Genomic DNA, 24,869 nt, shown 5'->3' on the forward strand with positions numbered 1-24,869 from the left:
TCTTACTGCGTCCAACCTCAGCAGCGATGGCACGTTGTGAGAGGCCTTGCTTATGCAGCTCAACAATCCTACCACGTTTAAAGTCAGTGAGCTTTTTTGCTTTTGCCATCAGGAGGTCTTGACAGTGTAAAGACTTGACAGATAATGACATGGAATCCAGATTTTTGCACAGCTTTTGGCTTTTAAAGACTATGGTCTTAAACTTTTGATCAGCTGAAAAAATCATGTTTGAGTGTAAATGCAGTTTGCAGAAAATTCCCTGCTTAAAAGTTCTTGTCTCTTGCACTGATTTTTTCCTTTAACATTGTGAAGCTCTACTTAGAACCTTCTTAAGATCCAATAGTTCAAAATGCAAATTCTTGCAATTTTTTGACTGGTCTTAAGATTTTGATCAGGAGTGTGTATATATTTCCAGGCCCTTTTCCTCAACCTTGACTGAGCTGTGATGTGGGTCTGCAACAATAAAAGTAGTTTTACAGAAGAATATTTGACAAGCGCTTTAGTTGTTTATAACATCTTTCATTAAATCATCAAGATAAAATACATATATATTGGAGGTGCCAGTAAACAAACCAAAAACAAAAAATCTAATTCTTTGTTGTCATAACTTGGGGGAATGGGGGAGACGACAAACAGACTCATGTTTCACACAGATTTTATTCTTCACATAGAAAATACATGCCTGACATGAGAAGAATTTGAGAATAAAGAACAAAGTATTTCTTTCTCAGCAGGAACACATTAAACCTCTGCACATCCAGGAAGGCAGTGAGTGATGAGTCGACATTTATCCTGCAGACAATGTGATTTGAATACAGAAAAATCGGCAAACAATGTAATGAAAACACCCAACGACTCGAGCTGCTCCTCTATAACTTGTAAATTTCCACATGGATTGTTGTGCAACTGTGTGTCTTTAACCTAAAAGGACAAATTAAAGAAAACTTTGAACTAAAACAAAACAAAAAAAAAAAAACTTGTTGAAAGCATGCATCATCAAGCAACATCAAGCAAGCAGCAAAAATATTAACATTTAACAAGAAAAATACATTGTTTTACATGTTACTATAAAAAAATAATAATAAACAAGCTTAAGCTATTTTTCAAATATAACCTCACACTCCATACGAGTTTTGGCGTTTCAACAGCAAGTATAAATTTTTTAAAAAGCTTGAATCCATCTTTCCTTTTGACACCTCTTCCGGAGAGGAGTTTTCAGTGGGAGCAGATCTGTGGTCAGCTGTGAGAAGTCAGACTTCTGTTGATTTTGATTTACGGTCACTGAATTGAAAAAAAAAAAAAATACAATCACACAAGATAAAACAAAGAACTCCGTGAATAATATTAAATAAAAGTTTAGCAGGCACAAACTTTAAGATATTTCTTCAGTTGAAAACAGATCCTTGGTTGACTGAACACAGACACAGTGACAGGCTATCAGAGTGGAAGGAGTAAAATTGAAATTAACCAAACAAGGATATTTTTGGAAATATTTTCAAGGGCACTAATGTAGCTACTGCCTGAAATGCCAACATTCATAAACTTTTGTTGATGTTTTTTTTACTATAAAGCTCTATAATACGTAGTTTGGGACTTAGCATTTTGTTGAATTGGGTTATAACAACAACAACAAAAGAAAAATATATATATATATATACATACATACATACACACATTTTGGTTTATAAACTGTACGAGAAATCTAAAAAGAACCACGATAAAAAAGAAATGTTAAAGCTTATTAGGGTTGTCATGGTAACCACACACCTGCGCCTCCCACTCCCTGACATAAGACAAAAAAAAAAAAAAAAAAAAGTCTACATTTTAATATGTAAACTTTGTAAGAAGTGTAGAGTTTGTGGGACTGAAAAGAGTTTGCAAATGTTTTGGAAAGTCTGAACAGCTCAGAGGTTGGAGTGTGACATGACCATTAAGCTAAATATTTTGTGGTAAACTCTCCAAAAATTATAAAACCTAAACAGCAGCCATGTAGAAACCTGTTAAGATATCAAAAATGCCAGTTCAGTCACAGATAGTCCAACTTTCCATGACCTGGTGAGACTTTGAGTGATGTTACCTTTGCAAAGTACGCCCAAGCTAAAGAGCTCCAAAGGGAGATGGATTTTCTAACTTTCACCAAAATCCCATGTTTGTGCTTGTAAAAAAGCTTTTGCAGATACTGCTGTATACCCATTGCTGACTTACTTGAACTCTTTTTGGAGCCTTTTTAGTTTTTCTGCCATTCGCGTATTCTTCACTTTGATGGGATTGGCAGGGATGAACCAAGCTGCTGTAAATTTGCACACCACCACAACATGCTGAGGGAATAAATACACACACACAGAAAAAAACAGAGGAAAGTTTGATCAAGAGTTTCTTTCTTTTTTTTTTAATGTTGGTTACAATCATTACCTTGTCACTGGTACAAACCTCAAAAAGGACGATGAAGGCAAAGCGTACAGCCAGAACCAGCCAGAACTGGGGGGTCAGAGAGTAGTCCTCCACATTTCTGTAGTCTCTGTAGCTGTAAACACAAAACAGTTTGTTGTGTTTGTTCCAGCTGCAACTGAGTTTTATTTACAGTATTTGTGCACGGAGTAGGCTGTTTCAGTCTTCTCACCTGCATGGAGTAACGTCAGAGAAATTATTTCGCAATAGGGGTTTAAAATCATTTGGGGTGTTTTTGACCATATAAGCCGTGGACAGTGTGTTGTTTATGTAGCCCTGCATGCAGCTACAAAGAGACGACAAAGACACATGAGGACAAAGCACAGGTTGTTCACATCTGATCAGTTGTTTTAATCAGAAGGGATTACTGACTGTGTGTTATATTGTCCATTGGCACACGGGCCATAACGATAACGGTAAACGAGACGAGGAATAAAGTCTGATGTGATTCCAATGACCAAACCGTTAGCAATGACTGCCAATACACCAACAGCCTCCAACACCTGTATCCACACACCTGCAGACACAAAACAGTAAAATTACACAGACATATGTGCACACACCTGCAGACAAGTACAAAATGCTTTTACCAGGTTTTTAGGAAGCTAACTACTAAATACTTTTATCATCCTACAATGGCAATGATGTTTTTGCCAGTGTGTGTGTGTTTGTCTGTAGCATTAGCAAAATCTCTTATGAACCACTGGACAGATTTTAGTTAAACGGTCAAAAAGTAATCCTTGGATGTACATCTACTACTCAATAACTTTTGGAGTCAACCCAATTTAAGATAACCACATAACTAATCTACCTTAGCCAAGAAAAAATGGCTATAATTTGGTCAGTTCTACAGATTGAGCTACATTTGGTGAGCTAGTAGAGCCATCCTCATCACATACTTCAAGCACTATGAGCTCACACAAGTTTTAATGCATGAGATTGTGCATGTCACAAGGTTTGACCAAAATGACTACAACCCTGTTCCTTCTCTGTCCAAGATGATTGTTTAAAACTATGGCATGAAATGGAACTGGAAATATGCATTCCTTTAACAAATTTTAGACTTTGAATAGAAATGAATTTGGAAAATTTCTTTTTTTTTTTTTTTTTTTTTTTTTTTTTTTTTTTTTAAATCTTACTCATTTACAGCCATGGCCTGTAAATAAGAGCAGGTTGGGCAATGCACTTATGGTAAAAAATGTAATAATAAAAATAAAATAAAAATAAAAATCTGCCTCAGAAATAGTTGCTCCTAATGAATAATGTTACTTAACCCTCCTAAAGCCCTGGTAAAGAGGTAGAGAAGTCCTTGTAACTTCAGGTCAGTTTGATTACTTAGCTTGCTGTATACCATTTTATTTTGTGTGTTTATTAACCATTTTAAATTGAATTTAAAATTATCTTTGGTCATTTACCCCCATTTTGTTCCTTATTTGCAACTATGGGGCAGTACAACTCAAAGTTCGCGACTGCCAGTACATTTATCATATCACCCTGTCGGATGAGATCGAAACTGCAGGCAACGTCATTCAAGTCTTACAATGTATGCATTCTGTGGGTTTTAGTTCAATGATATACCCCTACTAATGCTAGACCTCACCCAAATATGGGTATGGTAGAGATCAGTCAGTTTTACAAACAATCTTTGACTCTTCTAAAAGCAAACACATGCCTACCAATGTCATTGGTCTTTCTAGGAATCAGGCGCTGCTCATAGAAGACCATCTTTTTGGCATCCAGGCGGATCTCAATAATGTTGTTGATGAGAGCGAGAAGAGGTGCAAGAGGGAAGGCTGCCACAAATATGGTGGTGAAACTGAACTGGATCACTAGAGACCAAAGAGAGCAGTGAGCCACATGGAAATGCAGTAGTATAACTAGTGTTCCTGAATACCTGCATGCTGCAAACAGAGGGCCTACCCATCTCCAGGAACTCATTGAACAGACTGAAGGAATCAGATTTGGACATGAGGTAGTTTGTCATCAAGTCCTGATGAAGGCAAGGATCACTTGGTTTAACAGATGACTGTTCATTGCTGCTTGTTTTTCTGTGGCAGGAACTACACTGCCTCAGCTTTTGCCCATCCCTTTTGTGCATATAAGTCTTCAAGCAGCTGCAAAAGATCCAAGCAGAGAATCAGACAGTTTCCATAAAGTGACACAAATCCAACCGTTTCCTTACACGCAACGTTAAAATAGAACAAAACTCACGGGACCAATAATTCAAAAAAGTTGTTTATAGTCTGTTTGAGCACCATGATCACTGACATCTGGATGAAGAGGTCTGTCAAACAGCCACTAGGATGGCACTGTAAAACAACAACTCTGTTACAAGCAAGGCATTCTGAACAACAACAACAACAAAAACAAACAGCAATTCATCTTACCTCTTCAAGCCTAAAGGTTGAAATACGCAGATAGTTTCCTGGATGGCCGTTCACCCTGAAACAAAACACCACAAAAATACATTAAGTAAATGTTCTCATTGTAAGGCTGTCACCTTCAGATCAATTAATACGGAATGCTTAAGTTTTAAACAAAGATGTTGTACTCGGAGTATGTGTTGGGGTTAGTGGTAATTGATACATGTGAAAGTGCTTCTTTGTTAGAACTGTATAGAACTTTATTGCCTCACAATATCAATTTGACATAATTTGATATACACACACAAAGAAAAACCTAGAATTGATGTTTCTTCACAAGTTAATTTTTCTGACCATTTGCTTTTATGTGGCTCTAATGACAGAAAAGACTATTGGAAATCAAATATTAAATCCCTTAAAGACCTGGTATTGTTAAGTGAATTAAAAACAGTGAAATATATGTTGTGTTTATTTCTGGAGTCAAGAAGTCACTTCAGATGAAGAAGTTGCATCTTAATGACAGTGTTATATTGCATTTAAAGAACAGAAACTTCATACTTTCCCAGAAAAAAGGCCACATAGAAGAGAGAAGAGAAGAGAGTGAAGAACTGGAAGGTGAACATCTTGACTGTGAAGCTTCTCTCTCTGGCTGCCAGTGAAGTTGGCTTCTCTGAAGAAAACAAGCCCAAACAAATAAAAGGTAACAGGTTAGAAAGCTCAGAAAATGTTCAGCACTTGAACTGTTTAAAATTACAAATTTTAAATGTTTCATGGGCAGCTATTTGCTCACCTATTTCAGCGAGCTTGAGCGCCACAAATTTGTTAACCTGAAGACAGGGTTGAAAAAGACAAAAACAAGGACAAACATCAGAGATGATGTTGAAATTACAAAGAACATTGTAGGATCAGAAATCAAAAAGTACAATAGATTATACACTGCTCAAAAACAATAAGGGAACACTTAAACAACACAATATAACTCCAAGTAAATCAAACGTCTGTGAAATCAAACTGTCCACCTAGGAAGCAACACTGATTAGCAATCAGTTTCACATGCTGTTGTGCAAATGGAATAGACAACAGGTGGAAATTATTGGCAATTAGCAAGACATTCAATAAAAGAGTGGTTCTGCAGGTGGGGACCACAGACCACTTCTCAATACTTATGCTTTCTGACTGATGTTTTGGTCACTTTTGAATTTTGGTGGTGCTTTCACACTTGTGGTAGCACGAGACGGACTCTCCAACCCACACAAGTGGCTCAGGTAGTGCAGCTCATCCAGGGTGGCACATCAATGCGTGCTGTGGCAAGAAGGTTTGCTGTGTCTGTCAGCGTAGTGTCCAGAGGCTGGAGGTGCTACCAGGAGACAGGCCAGTACACCAGGAGACGTGGAGGAGGCCGTAGGAGGGCAACAACCCAGCAGCAGGACCGCTACCTCCATCTTTGTGCTAGGAGGAACAGGAGGAGCACTGTCAGAGCCCTGCAAAATGACTTCCAGCAGGCCACAAATGTGCATGTGTCTGCACAAATGGTTGGAAACAGACTCCACGAGAATGATATAAGGGCCCGACATCCACAGATGGGGGTTTGTGCTCACAGCCCAACACCGTGCAGGACGCTTGGCATTTGCTAGAGAACACCAGGATTGGCAAATTTGCCACTGGCACCCTGTGCTCTTCACAGATGAAAGCAGGTTCACACTGAGCACATGTGACAGAGTGTGGATACGCCATGGAGAGTGATCTGCTGCCTGCAAAATCCTTCAGCATGACCGGTTTGGCAGTGGGACAGTAATGGTGTGGGGTGGCATTTCTTTGGAGGGCCGCACAGCCCTCCATGTGCTCGCCAGAGGTAGCATGACTGCCATTGAGTACCGAGATGAGCTCCTCAGACCCCTTGTGAGACCACATGCTGGTGCGGTTGGCCCTGGGTTCCTCCTCATGCAGGACAATGCTAGACCTCATGTGGCTGGAGTGTGTCAGCAGTTCCTGCAAGATGAAGGCATTGAAGCTATGGACTGGCCCACCTGTTCCCCAGACCTGAATCCGATTGAGCACATCTGTCATGTCTCGCTCCATCCACCAATGTCACGTTGCACCACAGACTGTCCAGGAGTTGGTGGATGCTTTAGTCCAGGTCTGGGAGGAGATCCCTCAGGAGACCATCTGCCACCTCATCAGGAGCATGCCCAGTTGTTGTAGGGAGGCCGCACACAATACTGAGCCACATTGTTTTAAAGACATTACATCAAAACTGGATCAGCCTGTAGTGTGTTTTTCACTTTGATTTTATGCGTGACTCCAAATCCAGGCCTCCACTGGTTAATAAATTTGATTTCTATTGAAGATTGTTGTCAGCACATTCAACTTTGTACAGAACAAAGTATTCAGTGAGAATCTTTCGTTCATTCAGATCTAGGATGTAATTGGAGTGTTTTCTTAATTTTTTTTGATCAGTGTATATAGAGTACAATATATCTTCAATACCAAACTTTGTTCCTGTCATGTCTGTTCAAAAGATTTCTGCTTCTAAAGACTCTTTTTAAAAGACACTTCTAAAAATATTTTGTTTTCCCATCTGCTAAGCATGACTTCAGGCAGTGTTTTATTTTCAGTTCACTTTTAGACAGACAAAGATCACAACTTAATATCAAATTGTTGTCCGACTGGTTTCATGGACATGATTATCATCCAGAAAAATTGTTTCTTGCATTTGTTGAACTCTAAAGAGTTGGTGTTTATTAGCTACTACATTTGTTAATACAAGCCTGAAGACGTCACCAAAACCCTGTAAAAACCATCCATGTTCTGGCTCATAGCCGGATCATCGTCCAGTGCGAAGGGGCATAAAAGTTTACTGCAATTCTGCTCAAATTAAAGCTCTTTAATGTAGAGTTCAACACTAATTCAAAAGTGTATAAAACCTGGAAAAAAAGTGAAAGAAGTCACAGGATTTTTGGTCAGTACTGTAATTTAGACCTGTTATCTGCTGTAACTCAAACTGTCTTGAAAAAAAAATTGAATAAACTATTAAAGAGACCAAAAAGTGTGTTTCCGTTTCTCTCGCCTTTGTTAATCTAGTATAAGGATCAGAGTACAAACATACACACCTTGGTCATAATCTGGATGGTCAAGTAGTGCAGCACTGCTCCGAGCAGGACGGCCACAGAGTTGGCGTGGTCTTCCAAAAACTCCCATTTGCTTTCAGACATCAGGGGGGCGGCCACAACTCGAAACGCCACAATGGCAAAAGTTAGGCCGATGATCACCATCATCTGCAACACAACAATCAAAGACATCTTATTGTTTGCTTCTATAATAATAATCATAATAATAACACTTTTTTTTGGGAGGGGGGGAGGGGCTGGATCATGAGTTTACAAACTTATTTTCAGCTTTGTCACAATGAAAATTATGAAAGTCAATTAAAAAAAAAAAAAAGTGGTCAAAGAGAAAAATTTTTGAAATTATCCTTAGCAGATATATTTATTAGATTGCATGATTAAATGAAAATATATCCTTGTATTAAAAACTGCTTGCGAATTAATTTGCCAATTAAAATGCCAACATTTGATCAACATTTAAATGCAAGACACTGACTGCCTTAAGACGACGACAGAATATTTCATTTATTATTATTTGACAAACTTTATTTCAAATGTTCCAGCACCAGTCAACACTGAAATATAAATGTTGTTTCAGTCTTATTTTTCTATCTAACAGAATCAGTGAACCAGTTATGCTTCTTACTGACAGGTCATCACTTTGTTACCATGGTGATCTAGCCACGCTCAAACAAATCCTCTAACACTAAAACCAAATGTTACTTCATAGTACACCTGTCAGGTGTGTTCAATTTGTTTCCCAGCATGCCCTTTAAGTGTTGCCAACAGACCAAAACCTGGAGAAACGTATGTATGCTATGAAGTTGGCGTGAGGCTGCACACGTTTCTACGGTCATTTCATGCTCGATACATCCAAACATTTGCGTTGAAAAGGGCGTAAGCCACTTTTTTATGTGTATGTACCATTTGTACATGAGCCTACCCATCACCTTGACAGCATGGGGGATACCAAGTGGCTTTATGAATAATCACTTGTTGCATTATTATTGAAGGATTGTGTTAAATTTGTTCTGCATGTTGCAATTTGTGTGCCTTGACTTGGCTTGGTCTTAAAACTGATAAAAAGATGTGTTTAAATGAGAAAAAATTTATCCATGGGAAAAAGGGACCAGTTGGGATGGGCACGATTTGCCACTACACCTAGGAATGAGTAGCACACCTCCAACCACACATCTCAATGATCAAAAAGGGCCAAAGTCTGAGGTGTTAAAACAATGACAACAATGCTTTTTAAAGAATTAAAAGGCACAAAATACATTTCTTATTTATTAGTCTCAAACTGTGAGTTACAGTCATCATAAAGAAGCACAAATAATGGTGGTGTTTGTGTGTAGGTGTGTGTGTGTGGGAGGGTGTATTTTACCATGCCAGTTACCATGATGAGGACCAGAGTGCTACGCCAATAACTGTGTTTATACTCTTTGGTCTTATAGCTTCTATTATTAATTATTTCCATAATCAGTTCCTCCTGTGAACAAAATCACACACAAGCAGTGAGAAATTACAATAAAATTATTTCCTATGCTACTTTGAACACAATAAATTACTTTTTTTGTAAACTTTGACAAAGATAATCACTTGACCAGAAGAAAATACTAAAAACCTTTTTACATTAACCAGTCAGTATGATCTCAAATTAGCTATTGTTAATACTCTGTCCCATTTCAGCCATAATAAAGATCACCCAAAGACAGAACTTCAAGTTGTGCATTCAGCATCTCTTCACATATACAGTATGTGATAAAAGGTATATGATAAGAACCAAGGGATTTTTCCACACTTGATTCAACCCCGTTCATCTTTTAGGGCTGTTTTCTTGTACCAAACTACCAGATAACAGATTACACTGGTTATTTTCCAGAACTAAGTCAAGTTGATCTTTTCACAGCGAGTCTATGAACTACAAATTCTAAATCAGTGAGGTCAGGAGGTCTGACAGAAAACCATACCTCCTCCTCACACCAGTCGTAGACCTTCCACTTCGACACAAATTTGGCTCTTCGTCTCTTCCACAGCTCCAGGAACACAGTGGCTGAAAAATACAAGTAAATGATTAATCTACAACATTAGCTTGCAATCCATCAAATCTGGTTAAATAAGAGACTCACCCCAGATTGCCATGAACATGGAAAAAACTACAGTGCCTTCATTGTCAAACAAATGGTTGACCTGTACAGAGAGAAAAAAAAAAAAAACATCAAGTGGCTGTGTTGAACAGAAGGGGGGAGCTAATAATGAGCCAGAACATGGCAGGACTCATGTCTGAAATCCTGACTGGTTTTCAAAAATAATTTTCTTTTCTTCAGATGTACTTATCATCTCACCACTAAAGAACAAGAGACATGAATCATGAACATCACCTTGGCATAGGTGCAGGTGTCTGAAAGATTCCACAACTTGCACCTCTTATCACAGAGAGGACACATGGTGATGTTGGAGTTACACACCTCATGACTGTCAACACACAAACATTAATGTTAATTTGACATCTACACACCATGTGCATAACAAGATAACAGTTCATATCTGTATGTAAATTACACTTGTGCATTATTTATAGTGTTCAAGGTAAACGATAATAATGTTTGTTTCTATATTTTTCCTGATTATTTCATACTTATTGCATATTTTAGCTTATTCTTGTATAAAGAAGTCCTACACATAACTGACACTTACTTATCTGAGAGTTAATCAAACATTCAGAGTCATTGAAGTTCTTATGTACACACAGTTGTCTTCAAAAAAATATATTTTTATATAACTTTGAACCATGCATATGCCCGACTTACATGAGAGGACTGGTGTTGAAAAAGGCGAGTGCATAAAGAAAGACTACAACACCCAGAGCTGCAGCTGGAACCAGCAGTAAGGTGTACCAGCCCAGCCACAGGTAGTACAGCGCCACCTTCTCCCCAAAGTATTCCCTGCAAGAAGAAAACAAACTTAAGAAACAAAACCTCACTGAAATCAAAAGCACAAAACAAAGGAGGATCTGTTTGAAAAAAAAAAAAAAAAAAAAAAAAAAAAAAATCAAGCTCATCTGGCTCCTCCCAGTGGTCCTACTGCCTTTTTCAGAAATACACCGCTCTGTCAGAAACAACCAATCAGAGCCAGGAGGAGTGTCTTAGCAGTGTCAATCATGCTTGGGCTCACACCCTTCCCCTGCACAGCACATGCCATTGTTCAAGCTCAAGATTGCTGGTGTGCTTCACTTCACTGATATTTCGTTCCGATGAATGTGCCATAGCTGTGTTTTACTAGAAGTTTACTTCTATTATTTATCAAGAACAGAATTTTATAGCATAACTATCACACTATAGTAAGTTCTTTTGGCTGCTCCCTTCTTCAGGGGTTGCCACAGTGAGCAAACTCTCACGACAATTTGGCGATTGTTTTACACCAGATGCCCTTCCAGCTGCAACCTGGGCTCAAACCCGCAACCTCAGGATTACAAGACCGCGGCACTGACCACCAAGCTACCACAGTCCCCAATGTTTAACTATCACTCTAAAAATAATTCCTTAATTCCTTAAACACAAACAACAAAAAAGTTAGTCTTTCCTTGGGTCACCCAGCACCAAAAGGCTAGACAGATTTGTACAAAAGCACTCTCAGTTGCTGCATTTATTTCTTTCAAATTTTAGTTGAGAAAAACACTGACATGATTCGTCATAATGTATTCATGCTAATATTCTTCAGGAGCCTTTCTGTTTTGGTTGCATTTTATTTAGCTTGAACTGATCGGAATACAGTATTTCAAAAATTTCTAAAACAAAAATCAAGTGAGCAAAACATGAAGGGCTTCTGAATAATTTCCACTGCACAACAGTCACAAACAAAAAAGAAAAATAGACTGACCAGATTAAGCTGTGTTCTTGTGGTTTCCAAAAAGCCGACCACCGAGCCCACTTTCTTTCAAGTTCTTCCTGTTCTTTTTTCTGAAATAAATGGGAAAAACAAACTCCTATTAATCAGGGTTTTATCATCCACAATCTTCTCTGCTCTTCAACAGGTCTTCAAGTTCCCCAGAAGCCTGTTAATCACTCACTCACTCAAATCAGGTGAGTTAAAGCAGAGAAACAACTAATAGTGCTCCTCAAGGACCAGGGTTGGGACTCAATGCTCTCGAGAAAGGCTGATCCTCAGAGGTGAAGCTCTGTCAACCGTGTTTAGATCATTTGACACTTAGATTGTGCACAGGTGGATCTTATTTGGCTTTTTGAAGGTGATGGTCAGGGCTTTTTAAAATCAGCTCCCCATTAACGTCATTAATCTGAAGTACAATCTTAAGTATTTGGGGGGAAATATTGCTTTTACTCAAGTATAAAAAAAATCTATTTTAATTCCAGGTAAGGCAACAAAATAGAAAAAAAAACGAAGATGTATGTATACTTTTGGACCACAGTGCAGTTAAAGGTTTGCTCACATCATGAAGACAGAACATGGTTTCAAACACACCGTCCCCAATCAAATCCTCCAGGTACTCTGAAAAGACAAAAACAAAACATGTACATATAAGAAGATGTGTACAATAAAATTATATTTAATTATAATAAATAATTTAAGCACATTTTTTGTGTTTTCATAAAAAGGCGTTTCTGCTGAGTAAGACATTTCACCACAAAGGCTACAATGGCAATTGTAATTAAACTTCCTTAAATTAATCCCACTCACTTTTGTTGCTGGTGGTATTATGGAGAATGAAATGAAGAATTCGAATCCTGTGGGAACAAAAAAAAAAAATCAGTATCAGTATTACTAACATGGGGATGACACTGTTTAAGAACAGGTTTGTATGCCCATTTGACAGAGACTGACAGCAGGCCTGCAGTCAGACATGAATAAAATAAAAATAATAAAAACTCATGTCTGAGATCTGCTTTTATGTCAATCTGGAAGTCATTTCCCTTAACAGTGAACAAGCAGTTATTTTACAACTCATTCTTGAATGAATAAAAGCACTGTTTAAAAGGGAAGTGTCATCATTCACTCTGTTTGTTCATACAAAATCATGTTTAGGTAGGTAGGTAGGTACATTTATTTATATAGCACTTTTCAGCACGAGGAGACTCAAAGTGCTTTACAACACAGAACAAAATTACAGACAGGTACAAGATACAATGATAACTAATTGTCTAAATAAGCTAAGCTAAACAGATCTAAGCATGACTAAATGTACAGAACTAAACTAAGCTAAAACTAACGGTACCGAACTATCTAAAAGTACTCTAGGCCCGCTATACAGCCGAAGTAATTAGTAGTTTACAAGAGGAGAGGTGAAGAATTGCATCAAGTTTGAAGTGAACTATGAAAAAGAAACCATAAACATCTGTGAGGAGCTAGCTTTTGTTTTGTTTTTTGCTAAATGATTTGATTCTCCTCACAGTTTGTTGCCTTCACTTTCTTTATGGACTGAACATCTATCCTCCCATTTTCTGCAACTTTTCAGGGGTTGGGCTGCAGAGGCAACAGATCCAGGAGAGAAACCCAGACCTCCCTCTCCCCAGCGATTCTCTCAGCTCCGCCTGAGGGATCCCAAGGCGATCCAGGCCAGAAAGAATTCATACTGCAGTCCCTCCAGCAAGTACTACCCCAGGGTCTCCTCACAGAGGGGTGTGCCCAGGAGATATCCTAATTAGATGAACCACCTCAGCTGATTCCTTTCAATAAAGGAGCAGCAGCTCTACTCCGAGATTTCCCCAGATGACGGAGCGCCGGACCCCATCTCTAAGTCTGAGCCTGGCCACACTACAAAAAAAAAAAAAAAGCCTTTTTCAGATGCTTGAATCTGGATCTCGTTTTTTTTACGGTCTACACCTAGTGACCATATGAGAGGGTTGAAACATGGACAAATCAGTAAATCAAGAGCTTTGCCTTTCTGCTCATCTTGTTTTTCACCACAACAGATTGGTGCAATGCCCTCATTATTGTGCCACTGATCCGTCAATTCTCTGAACAGCAGGAAGTACGTATGACTGCTCAACAACCTTTGCGCTTCCAAACATGCTGGACCTTCCTTAGTTGTCTTAGATGTTACAATATAGTTCTCAAAGTCTTTGAGCCTCAATGTTTATCATTTGTGACCTGTTAAGCTTGAAAAACAACCACTTGTTTACAATTTCATAAAAATCAAACACTGATGTCACAAGATATCCTGTGAGTCATCACAATGGCGTTCCTGGGTGCACACGGAAACAGCAGCAAGCAAAGGTTTGGTTCTAAGGTCAGACATTGTGAATCATAAAGGATGGGCCTGAAAGGGAAAAAGGCCTAAAGAAAACCTCTGGATGGTCAACTTCAGGTAAATCCCCCTTTAATAAGTCTCACTGCCCATAAGCCAAATATTTTAAAAATCCTATTTCTAAACAACTGTCTCTTTGAAGAAAAGCAACAGTGTTTGACAGTTTTGGGTAATTAGATGCTTTACAAACCACAGACTCCTGGAACTTGTTTATCAAGTGTTTGACAGCCTTCATTGTATTTTATTCTTTTTAGCAAAACAGGTTAATCATTTCTTATTCCTAGGATGGATCTTAACTCAGACAGACAACACATAATCAAAAGGACCTTTTATTTGAGATGTAATCAGAAAACAAAACAAAAAAAAAATCTAATGCCATTTAGAACATTTCTGTCAAATGACTAAAGCATTTCTTGGAGAACAAGTTCAAGAGAGGGAGGGATAAATTTATATAATGGCTGCTGAAAGGAAGGCATGTTGTTCAGTCTTCATGTTTCTAGAAAGTGACGTTTTCTAGAAGTACCTATACAGCTTTCAGCAAGGTGTGTGTCCGTGTACCTGTGTTTGTGTGCGTTACCTACCTAGTAGTCTGAATGCCAGTTTTCTCCAACTCTTTAGACCAGTTGCAGGAGTCAGACACTTTGAGCAGATACTGATAATCGTCCAGCATCTCACTGGGAGCATGAAGACCAAAAAATATTTTCTCGTCTTCAACTACTTTCTGCCAGACACAAGCACACTTATGAGTTCTCTTTGATTCATGACATTCAAACTGTGCAACTTCCCAGTACTTTGTTGGAACTTACTGTGACTGTGATGTTTTTTGTTTCTAGCTCTTGTATAAAGTCTTCCTGTTTCTGGAAGACCTCCTTGTCACCGTCGCCATCCGGCTTGTTGGCCACCAGCACATAGTCAAATGTTTTATTTTCCTGTTCAAAGACAAGTTAGTATTTTTTATATATATATGAATGAAGCTTGCCCTTACAATTCAACTACAGACATTTTACAAAACTGCTGTAATAAATAAACAATGAATAAATAAATGTGATAAGGAATGACTATTGTCTGCAAAACCTCCCAAAGTAACACATCATTAGTGTCAAAAAATGCCAAGGTAAAACTGGTTAAACTTTCTAAAGTATCTGTATATAAATAATTCAAAAAAGTTAGAATACATAAAAACAACTGCACTTCTATTCTGTTGGTGAAGATGTTTCGCTTCTAATTTGAGGAGCTTTATCAATTGATAAAGCTACCGTGTCATGAATGACTGAGAATCAGCACCAACATAAATAATATTAAATGAGTCAAACAAGCGAAACCAACATAAAAAACAGAGGAGGAGGTCTCAGATTTCAGCTTTTAAAAGAATACAATAAAGCATTTAGGCTGATGTTTCACTCTAAATACACCTTCACTCATGTGACCAAAGTGGGCCAGTTGAGAGCCAGGCAAACAAAGAGCCTAATGAGTCTCTTGTGAGGAGAGTCAGGGTAATCTGCATGTAAATCTAGTTTACAGAACAACTCAGCTTGAAAAACTTTTTGAATTGAGAAAGCTCCTTGGATGAAAAGCAAAACTTCTTCAGCTACAGAATAAGACTAGTTGGGTTTTTGTTTTGTTTTCCCTTTTTTGGATTTACCTGGATGACTGAGAACAGCACAAGACACAGCCATGTTTACCATTGAAGTATCCCCTATTTTAACTCTGTAAATATCTACAAACTGAGGAGACCAGCTGCTGGAGTTGTCAGATGCCTCATGATTCAGCCGTTCAACAGTCCTGGTCTTCTTTGATGGATATTTTGTTTGTTGCACCTTGTGTTTTAAATCTTTGAGAGTTCTGAACTGCAGGCAGTCCACTTTAGCACCTTGCTCATATACTACGAAGCCATGCTGCTGTATAAGATGTAAAAATGACATGCCAATTTATGTTTTTTTATTAGGTCAATTAGCTGTGGTGGCCATCTTGAATTAGTCAACTCCACAAGTTTATCAGTTGTTACACATCCAATGACTGATTTCTGGGAGTTTCATTAAAACCCGTACAGTGTTTTATGAGATAATTTACTGACAGACAGACAAACACAAACAGGCAGTTCCACGATCGCCTGGTTTCATGGCTGCTGGCAATAAAAAGGGCTTGGTTTTTTTCACCTGCGTGAATGGGGCCTTGCGGCAAACGAAGCAGTGGCAGAGCTCCTGATCTGTCTTGGAGGTCGTATAAACTTTCTTTGTGTTTTTTTTGGCATCTCAAAACTGGTGCCTCAATAAAACACAGCAGAACAGAAGCTTGATTGCCATAACAGAGTAGGGAACGAGCTGTTGCATCACACAGCACACACACTGTGGATGTGTTAACAGCGGTATTGCCGAAGATTACTGGGAGCAGACATTTATTCAGAAGCTGCTTCAAAACGCAAAGTTTAAAAGTTTCAGTTTGTGTGCCTTGTGTGCTCAATAAAAAAGATTAAGCACAATAAATGCAACAGAGATAAATCTAGTGATAATTTCCACATCAATGAACGCATTTGTATCTGTACAGACATGCTGACTGATTCTGTGTTCATTTGCATACAGAACAGGTAATTGAGATCTGATCACAGGCAGTCATTCAAAACACAGGTAGGAATGCTACAGACTTAGAGCTGTACTCTTGTGAAGCCTGACAGCACCACATTTGAATAACCCATCTTTTCCCGTTTAATCCAAAGCCCAGCTCAAAACCACACTAAAGGTTTACTTTTCAGGCATAACTCTACTGATCAAGGTGAACTGAGACCGGCAGAAAAAACATTCAGCTCCGTCTGCCCGGCTCTAAGTGAGACGCCAGTTTGCTCCAGTAAATGTAGTCAATGAAAACAGTAAAACGTTGGGCCTCACTCATTGTCCTCCACCACCCTGAGCACAAAAACCTGGTTCAAACTACTGTTTGACGCCTGAACGGCTCGTAGTGAAATTTACACGCTGCATCTTGTTATCTGTGTACAGACCTGTTCATCTATTGAGCAACCTGGGCTGTGTCCAAACCAACAGGTTCCAGATATTACACCTGTTTTATTTACCATTCTGCAGAGACAAAGTTAAGGTGTTTGTCATGATCAGGGGTTTCCAATCCTGGTCCTCGAGGGCCACCATCCTGCATGTGTTACTCATTTCCCTGCTCCAACACACCTGATTCAGTGGTTTAAATTACCTCTTCATGTTCTGTTAATCACGCATTGATTTAAATCAGGTGTGTTGGAGCAGAGAAACAAGTAAAACATGTAGGATGGTGGCCCTCGAGGACCAGGATTGGAGACCACTGGTCATGATGTTTGGAGTTTAAGCGGTTTGGAAACCTGCCAGACACTGGACAAAACACTGAGGAGTTTCATTTTCATATTCAGTCATGATATGTATGCACCAGGCAAATAGGACATGAGACAACATTACTGTTCAATCCTAAACACTTACAGAAGATAAACAGGCATAAATTCATAAGTCTGCTATCTATGCTTTATACGAGTAGATATCTTCTGAGTTTGCATGTCACAAAGGTCAGTCTACGGTTATCTTCTTAGTTTAGGAAAAACTCAGATGGAGAGAAAGAGAGAGAGAAAAAAAAGTGACTCCTACCTGAGAGTCTATTAAAGACTTGGTTTCCTGCAGCTCCATATCATCCTACACACCAAAAACAAAACAGGATTAAAATACATTTCACCCAATGGTGTCAGATTTAGGTTGTGTTCACTGAGCAGTAACACAGTATGAAACCTGTACAACCACAATTTGTTAAAAGTTGAGACGCTCTGTAAAAAGGAAATGAAAAAAGGGATGTAGTGGTGTGGGGCTCTCATAAACCAATATTTTATTCACTACGGAAGAAATGTTAAAACTAGGAAATTTTTACAATTTCTGCAAAAAGATTTGGTCATTTTGAGTTTGATGGCAGCAACACATCTCTAATGTTAGGACAGGGGCAATAAAAGGCTGTAAAAGTAAGCAGCACGAATAATAAGTAGCTGCAGGAGCATTTTGCAGTTAATTAGGGTTAATTGGATGCAGGTCAGTAAGAGGAGAGGGTGTAAAAAAAGAGCATTTCAGAGAGGCTGATTCTCTCAAAAGTAACAGGCAGACAGAGGTTCAACGCTTTGCAAAACGCTGCAACTAAAAACAGTGGAACTATTTCAGAAAATTGGGAAATCTGAATATTTTATTGTCTAAAGTTAGTAATGTCAACGAAAGTTGAAGAATCTAAAGAAATCTCTGAGCTCAAAGAAACATCCCAGCTTTTCAGAATTGGGGTTGTAAAATATATTTCTTTCATATTTTAAATAGTTGTCAGTTCATTATTGTTACTCATTTTTTAAATGATATAACCCATCCATGTCTTATTTTTTTTTTTTAGAAAAACTTCAAATCTCGACCAAAAGTTACTATGTTCAAAGGATTTTTTTGGTCTGATAATTATAGATTATGATAAGATAATCTGGCATAAATTCAAAGGTTTTCATTATTCAGCTTTCATAATTGTTCTAATCCTTTCACAATAAGCTTCTGGGTTTCATCCCACTGTTTCACATCAATGTTATGATTCATGATGAAGTTTCATAGTTAAAGCTGTATAAGCTTTCCTTTTCTATTTTCTTTATAGTTCTTTTGATTGTAATAAACACTGATTGTAGAATAGATTGGATCCTGGTAATGATTTAAGTGCAATGCATTGATTGGCTGATGATGGAACAAATAATCCTTCATTTTAATTTGGTCTAAATATGCAAGAGTAAGCTGGTGTTGTGGCTCGAAGATGTGATACAATGATGACATATGATCAGTGTGGCATGTCCCTTTATGGTAATCCTTGGCCTCCTGTGTTTAGCAGGAACACAGGTATAGAGTAAAATGGTTCAGGAATGTTTCTGAGCAACACATCAACAAGTGTTGAGTGACATTGCCTTCAGATCCTCTAGATCTCATTCCGGTACAGATTCTCTGATATTGTATGTGCAGGGCAAAAACTTTCCAGTCCGTGAGGGCGCACATCGCAACCTCTAAGACTTACAGGACCTGCCACTAAAGACTTGGAGCCCGATGCCACAACACAATGTCAGAGGACAAGAAGACTTCTCTGCTTCAATGGGTCAGAACTGCTTTATCGCCTAATAGGGGACCTGCTTAATATTAAGCAGATGGTCAGAACGTAAAGGCTGGTTATGTTGTACTGACATTCAGTTAAATAGAGCTGCCTTAGTCACATATGACAACATCTGACCCAGAACTGTATCTACCTTTTAAACAGTCCGTGTAGCATTCCACCCTGATGTCCTCATGTTAAGGTGTAATGTTACAGTTACTTTTCTCTTCTTTATGGTTTTATAACATGCACAGTTGACAGATTTACCGATACCACAGGCTGGAAAGGTGCAAGTCGTCACGGAACTCTTGGCACAGCCTTTGTCCTCCTTTCAAAAGAACGGGAGTCTGCGGGTCCAGACCTGCCCGAGAGACTCAGTCTTTAAGGCTTTGTGACTCTTGCTTTACTGTGAGCTTTAATTATTTATTTTTTTGTTATTTTCTTCTTATCTCAACCCCCCCACCTCTCTCTCTCTCTCTGTGCAGTATGACACCCTGTTTTACTGCAGTTACAGTTGAACCTTCGACGTGGGCGTGTAAGGCAGTTTCACTGAAACAAAAAAGAAAAACAAAACCCTGCACTGTTCATTACCAGCACACTTCTCTCAAGTCAGTCGGGGAGCATTTTAGGATCATTTGTAATTACGCTCCAGGAGAATGTCTGTACTCTTTACGCCGGGGGGGGTGGGAACTGAAATAAACATGTTTTAAATGCTCGGGGCTCTTTGAATGGCTGCTGTTCACTTGACCAGACATTTGAAATACATGACAAGTTTCAGCGGGTGAACTGGTGAGCTCGATCCAGCTCCAGTCTCCAAAAATCTCAAAGTCCCTTCACATCTCTGTCCTTTCACATCACAAAGTTGACAACTTAGGCAGAAATATTAAGAAATTCCCATTTTGAAGTTCCCCAGGTGGCTCCGGATGTGTTACGACTAGCCGCCACTGCTGTTTGCGCCTTGGAAAAACCACAGGATTCCAGGTAAGTAACTGTGTACTGAGAATTTGTAGGGGGCGGAATAATTAATGAAATAAATTCAGAGGATTTATTTATGGCAACAGTTGTCATAAAAAAAGGTGTGTCATCAGGTTCATCTCTAAAACCTAAACTTCCACCAGAGAAAGTAGAGGGGGGAAAAAAGAGGGACACATGGAATATCTAGAAATACTTTCAAAATATACATACATACATGTATGTGTGTGTGTGTGTGTGTGTGTGTGTGTGTGTGTCTGTCAGTTGTCTCATAAGTTTTAATGAGAAAAAAAATCTTATTTTCCTTACACATACTTTCATGTTATTACTGTATTATTTACATTTTAAACATTAAATCCTAATGAAAGCATCAAATTAGCAGTTTGCTTCTGTAAAATCAGTCTAAAGGAAGTAGGAAGGATTCAAAGTTTGACTCTAGCTGCTTTAGTTCCATAAATATGAACACATTAATTCATAAGCTGAGCTGTGTATAAAACAGAGCTGCAGAGAAAAGGATAAGTTAAACTGAGGCGGTGTGTCTATTTACCGTTCTCGTGCACTTGAAGAACATGTTGGAAGCTGTTTTCGGCGTTCAGGTGAACTTAAGTCAGAGGAGACCGCATCCAGCAGCTGAGCTCCCCGTTTACCTGAAGTCCATCACAAATGAAACAAACAAAAAAAACTCCAACAGCCGCTCGAAAAGTCAAACCATCAACAACAAAAAACGCCAACAACTTCAGACAACGCTTCCTTCCGCATAACGTGTGGCCGCCGCAACGTGTGCGGGTGAGGCATGTAGGTGCGCTGGTTTTTTTTACCTGCGGGCCGGTGACGTCACTCCCAGCGAAAGACAGTACAGCGGCGCTGCATTCACGCTCCGCAGGCAGGGTCGGAAAGCTGATACTTTAGCGTGACCTGCGCGGAATTCAGCTGGAAGTTTCACTAGACCGGTGTTACAGCCCTAAACACGCAGTGGGAGAGGCAACTATTCAAATTACTGTTTTACTTCACAGTGATATGTGACGTTCTGTATCACCTCTGTGTGTCCAAAGACTAGGCTGACGAAAAGAGTCATTAACTAACCTATGAAAACCCATCTTTGTCACTGTGAGAAGCAATAAATGAATAAAATTCCTGACCTCAATTTTTCGACCATTTTAAAGTAATGTTGGAAAAGTTATGAACGAATAATAATATTTTACCTGTTAGCTCCTTAAACAGGAGAGCAGACTGAAATTTGAAGACTGCAAAGACGACCATATGGATGAGCTAATCATTTTCTTCAAAGTTTTCTCGCAGGTAACGCAAACACTAAACCAGAGCTGTCCAATCCTGGTCCTCGAGGGCCACCGTCCTGTATGTTTTACTGGTTTCTCTGCTCCAACACACCTGATTTGAATCAATGGCTGATTAACAGGCTTCTGCAGAACGCGAAGAGCTAATTAAACCACTGAATCAGGTGTGTTGGAGCAGGGAAACAAGTAAAACATGCCGGATAGTGGCCCTCAAGGACCAGAATTGGACACTCCTGCACTAAACCTTTACATTGTTGTCAATTTCACACATTATTTTATAATAATGTGTAACAGAAAGTAACTAAGCATTCTCTTGTAGTTTTATCACAGTGTTGTAAATAAATATCCACTTTTATAAACTATTTCACCTGTCATTCATCCTAAACTCATTCTACAGAATCGCCCCCATGTTTATGCCTGAGCTGAGTGACAGATTGCTTGTTGTCATTCCCATGGGAAATCGGTATTTAGAGTCACAATTAATACCTTTAGCTGAGAGTCACCCTCATGTTTTTTTCTCCAAGTTTCAGTCAGCAGGTTTTGTGGAATTCTGTGCAATGCATGACTTCTGATCTGCTGTCAGTCATGTGTGTTCACTTCCTCAGAAAGCAGCAGCAGAAAACAATCCCTCCTCAGGTTTGGCTATTTGCTGTAACTGTGGACTAACCAACATGCAAACCACTTTGTAACATTCATAAACGTTCAGCGTATTACATTTATTCTCCCAGTCCTTACTCAATCCTCAGTCAGTCATTGTGGTACGTCGCCCCATCTGGTTCCTCATGTGCTCCTCGTGATCAGCTGTTACTTGGTATTTTGTTGTTTTCTTTTTTCTTTGTTTCAGTTTCTTTTCGGGAATATCTGCTGCCACGTCAGTGTTTTGTTTTGTTCTTTTTGAATTAATAAATCTTCTTTTTTTTTGGTCTGCATCTCTTGGGTCCAAGCTTCAACAAAGCTTTTTTTTAAAACAATGTTACACAACTAGACCCCTGTTTTATGGAAAATTTGCACTTTTGAGGCACACATTTACCTGAAAAGGTTACAAAGATTTGATACCAGCATGTTTTGACAGTGACATTCCTGAGATTCACCATCAGTGAGATTTGAAAATGCTATGACTCGGAACTAGATTGTATTAAAAGTGCTTAAATCAAAATGATCTGAATCATATTTGGATTTAATGGGACTGTAATTGTTGCTTTCAAATCAGAATAACCTGGATTAGAGTGAGATAAAATGTATTCATTAAAATGAATTTGGATGAACTGGGAGGCTGAGCAGTGTGAGCCCCAAAGTTTGCTTTAGGATGTTGGGAAGAAGGATTCCGTTGATTGTTGAACCAATAGTTGCCCCTCAGCAGTACGCCTTTCGTTCATGTCATGGAACAGCAGAGCAGCTGAGTTGATAAGGGGAACATGGGACTTTGATTGTTCAGTCCACATGTTGTTTGTGGACCTGGAGAAGGTTTACAACCACATCCCTGTTAATTACTTAAGGGGTGGCAGTGGGAGTATGAAGTCCTGAGGTCGCTTTTAAGGCCTATTTGGTTTCTTTATAACCAAAGCAAGAGCTGTTTGAAATTTCTTTAAAAAAAGTAGAGCTTGTTCCTGATGCTGGCTGGACTCCGTCAGGGTCGCTCCTTGTCTCCAATCCTGTTCGTGGTGTTCATAGGATCTCAAGGAGCCAGATGTCTGGTTTAGAAACCTCAGGCTCTCATCTATGGTTCCTTTTTTTTTTCTTTGTAATTTATTTTGCTGAAAAACGCTGAAATGCTTCCTCTCGGGTGTGCGCCTCAAGCTATAGGGTTTAAGCAACTTGATGTCTTCCTCCCAAATGATGGCTGGACGGAGCAAGAGACAGACGAACAGGTCAGGGCTTCATCTGCTGTTATGAGGGCAGCACTCCGGTCTGTTGTAGTAAAGAAAGAACTGAGCTGGAAAGCAGCGCTCTCAATTTACTGATCCTCTTGCTGTATGTTTCAACTCTCACCTATGGTCATGAGCTACAGAGCGTGACCTAAAGGATGAGATCTGGTGTACGAGCAGCTGAGACAGGCTTGCTTTGTCAGGAGGCCGAGCTCAGCCTCAGAGATAAGACGAGGAGCTCTGTCATTCAGGGGGGAGCTCGGAGTAGAACTGCTGCTCCTCTGCATCAAAGAGTCACCTGAGGTCATTCTGGCATCTGATTCGGAGGCTTCCTGGGGAGCTCTGACTGGAGGATTTACAGGCACAGCCCACTATGAGGAAGCTAGAACTCGCTTGAGGGATTATATCACCTCTCTGGCCTGGGAATGTCTTGGGGTCTCCGCAGGAGCTGGGGATTGTCACTAGAAAGAGAAATGTCTGGGTTTCTACCAATTTTAATCCACATTTGATGGTTTTCATGTGAAATAAATATGTGTAAAACTGTCTAAATGGCATTTCAGCATGCCATTAGTTTCAAAAAGATCAAAACACATTCAGTTTTTAGGCTCATTAAGAGTGAAAGAGGTGGACAGAAGGAGCAGGAACAAATTGGTGAATTCAGTGATCACATTAACTAATCAAAGGCTCATAAAGCAAAGATGTTCACCTTATTCCTGCATGAGTTTCACTGAATTAAAAAAGAAAAAAAAGATTAAAACAGTTTCAGCTTCTGTATGACATCTTGAGACTCTTGTTTTTGTCCTGCTTTGTGAGATAAAAACACAATAAATTCCAGCAGCTCAGTTCATTACCCTGTGTAAATCTGTCTGAAAACAAAACCCTGTAAATTAAATATGAGGGGGAAAAAAACCCAAAACTAAACCAACAGGGAGAACTGACTGGCAGCTTCATCTGCTCACAGCGAAACGCTCGAGGTGTAACAAACAGAAAGAGCCCCGGAAACGCTCCAGCGTGCAACCACTGATCGCAAAATCCCGACGTGGGTGTATGTGTATGTGTGTGAAGCACTTTGGTCCAAGAAGAACACAGGAGGAGGGTTTTCATCCAGCTGAACAGAAAGTGGCATCACCAATTTTATTCCCCATCGAAACAAATCATTTTTGCACTTTTTCTTGTGTGGCCTGGGAGCCCAGAGAGAACAGAAATTTCAGTTCTCAATATGTCTGTGATATATTGTAGAAATGACAATAAAGCTGACTTTGACTTTGATAAATAAGATACCTTCAGCTTTTAACGGCACCTTATCCTCCCATGACATTACCATGCAAAGCTCCTGCTTTAAATTCAACACAAACATCAGCATCACCCCTCTGAGATCTGCAAACACTGCCTGCTACACATCATACTTCTGGACCGTTTTATGTCGGAGTATTGTGAATCATGTC

At 39.2% G+C, this 24,869-nt stretch overlaps 1 protein-coding gene across 3 annotated transcripts; it reads right to left on the minus strand.

Annotated features, from left to right (window-relative positions):
- Window positions 1–638: 638 nt before the first annotated feature.
- On the minus strand, window positions 639–21,601 carry LOC108237870 (anoctamin-9-like). Of its 3 annotated transcripts, XM_025006680.2 has the most exons (26): window positions 21,467–21,601; window positions 21,083–21,225; window positions 20,812–20,911; window positions 17,795–17,839; window positions 14,984–15,106; window positions 14,759–14,898; window positions 12,611–12,657; window positions 12,363–12,421; window positions 11,795–11,874; window positions 10,726–10,860; window positions 10,297–10,390; window positions 10,045–10,105; window positions 9,886–9,968; window positions 9,300–9,404; window positions 7,922–8,086; window positions 5,602–5,638; window positions 5,370–5,481; window positions 4,836–4,890; window positions 4,660–4,757; window positions 4,369–4,562; window positions 4,125–4,277; window positions 2,821–2,965; window positions 2,621–2,734; window positions 2,431–2,524; window positions 2,206–2,318; window positions 639–1,281 (listed from the first exon to the last, which is right to left on the minus strand). In XM_025006680.2, the coding sequence occupies exons 3-26, from the start codon at window positions 20,833–20,835 to the stop codon at window positions 1,251–1,253; spliced, it is 2,307 nt and encodes a 768-aa protein (XP_024862448.1). In that variant the 5' UTR covers window positions 20,836–20,911; window positions 21,083–21,225; window positions 21,467–21,601; the 3' UTR covers window positions 639–1,250. The 3 variants fall into 3 exon arrangements, with proteins under 3 accessions (XP_024862448.1, XP_017275068.1, XP_037835772.1); XM_017419579.3 differs by lacking the exons at window positions 21,083–21,225; window positions 21,467–21,601 and having other exon boundaries at window positions 20,812–21,057; XM_037979844.1 differs by lacking the exons at window positions 14,984–15,106; window positions 17,795–17,839; window positions 20,812–20,911; window positions 21,083–21,225; window positions 21,467–21,601 and adding an exon at window positions 13,321–13,684 and having other exon boundaries at window positions 14,759–14,897.
- Between the last annotated feature and the right edge of the window lie 3,268 nt (window positions 21,602–24,869).

This window comes from Kryptolebias marmoratus, linkage group LG15, assembly GCF_001649575.2.
Source record: "Kryptolebias marmoratus isolate JLee-2015 linkage group LG15, ASM164957v2, whole genome shotgun sequence".
In the NCBI taxonomy this organism is placed as follows: Eukaryota; Metazoa; Chordata; class Actinopteri; order Cyprinodontiformes; family Rivulidae; genus Kryptolebias; species Kryptolebias marmoratus.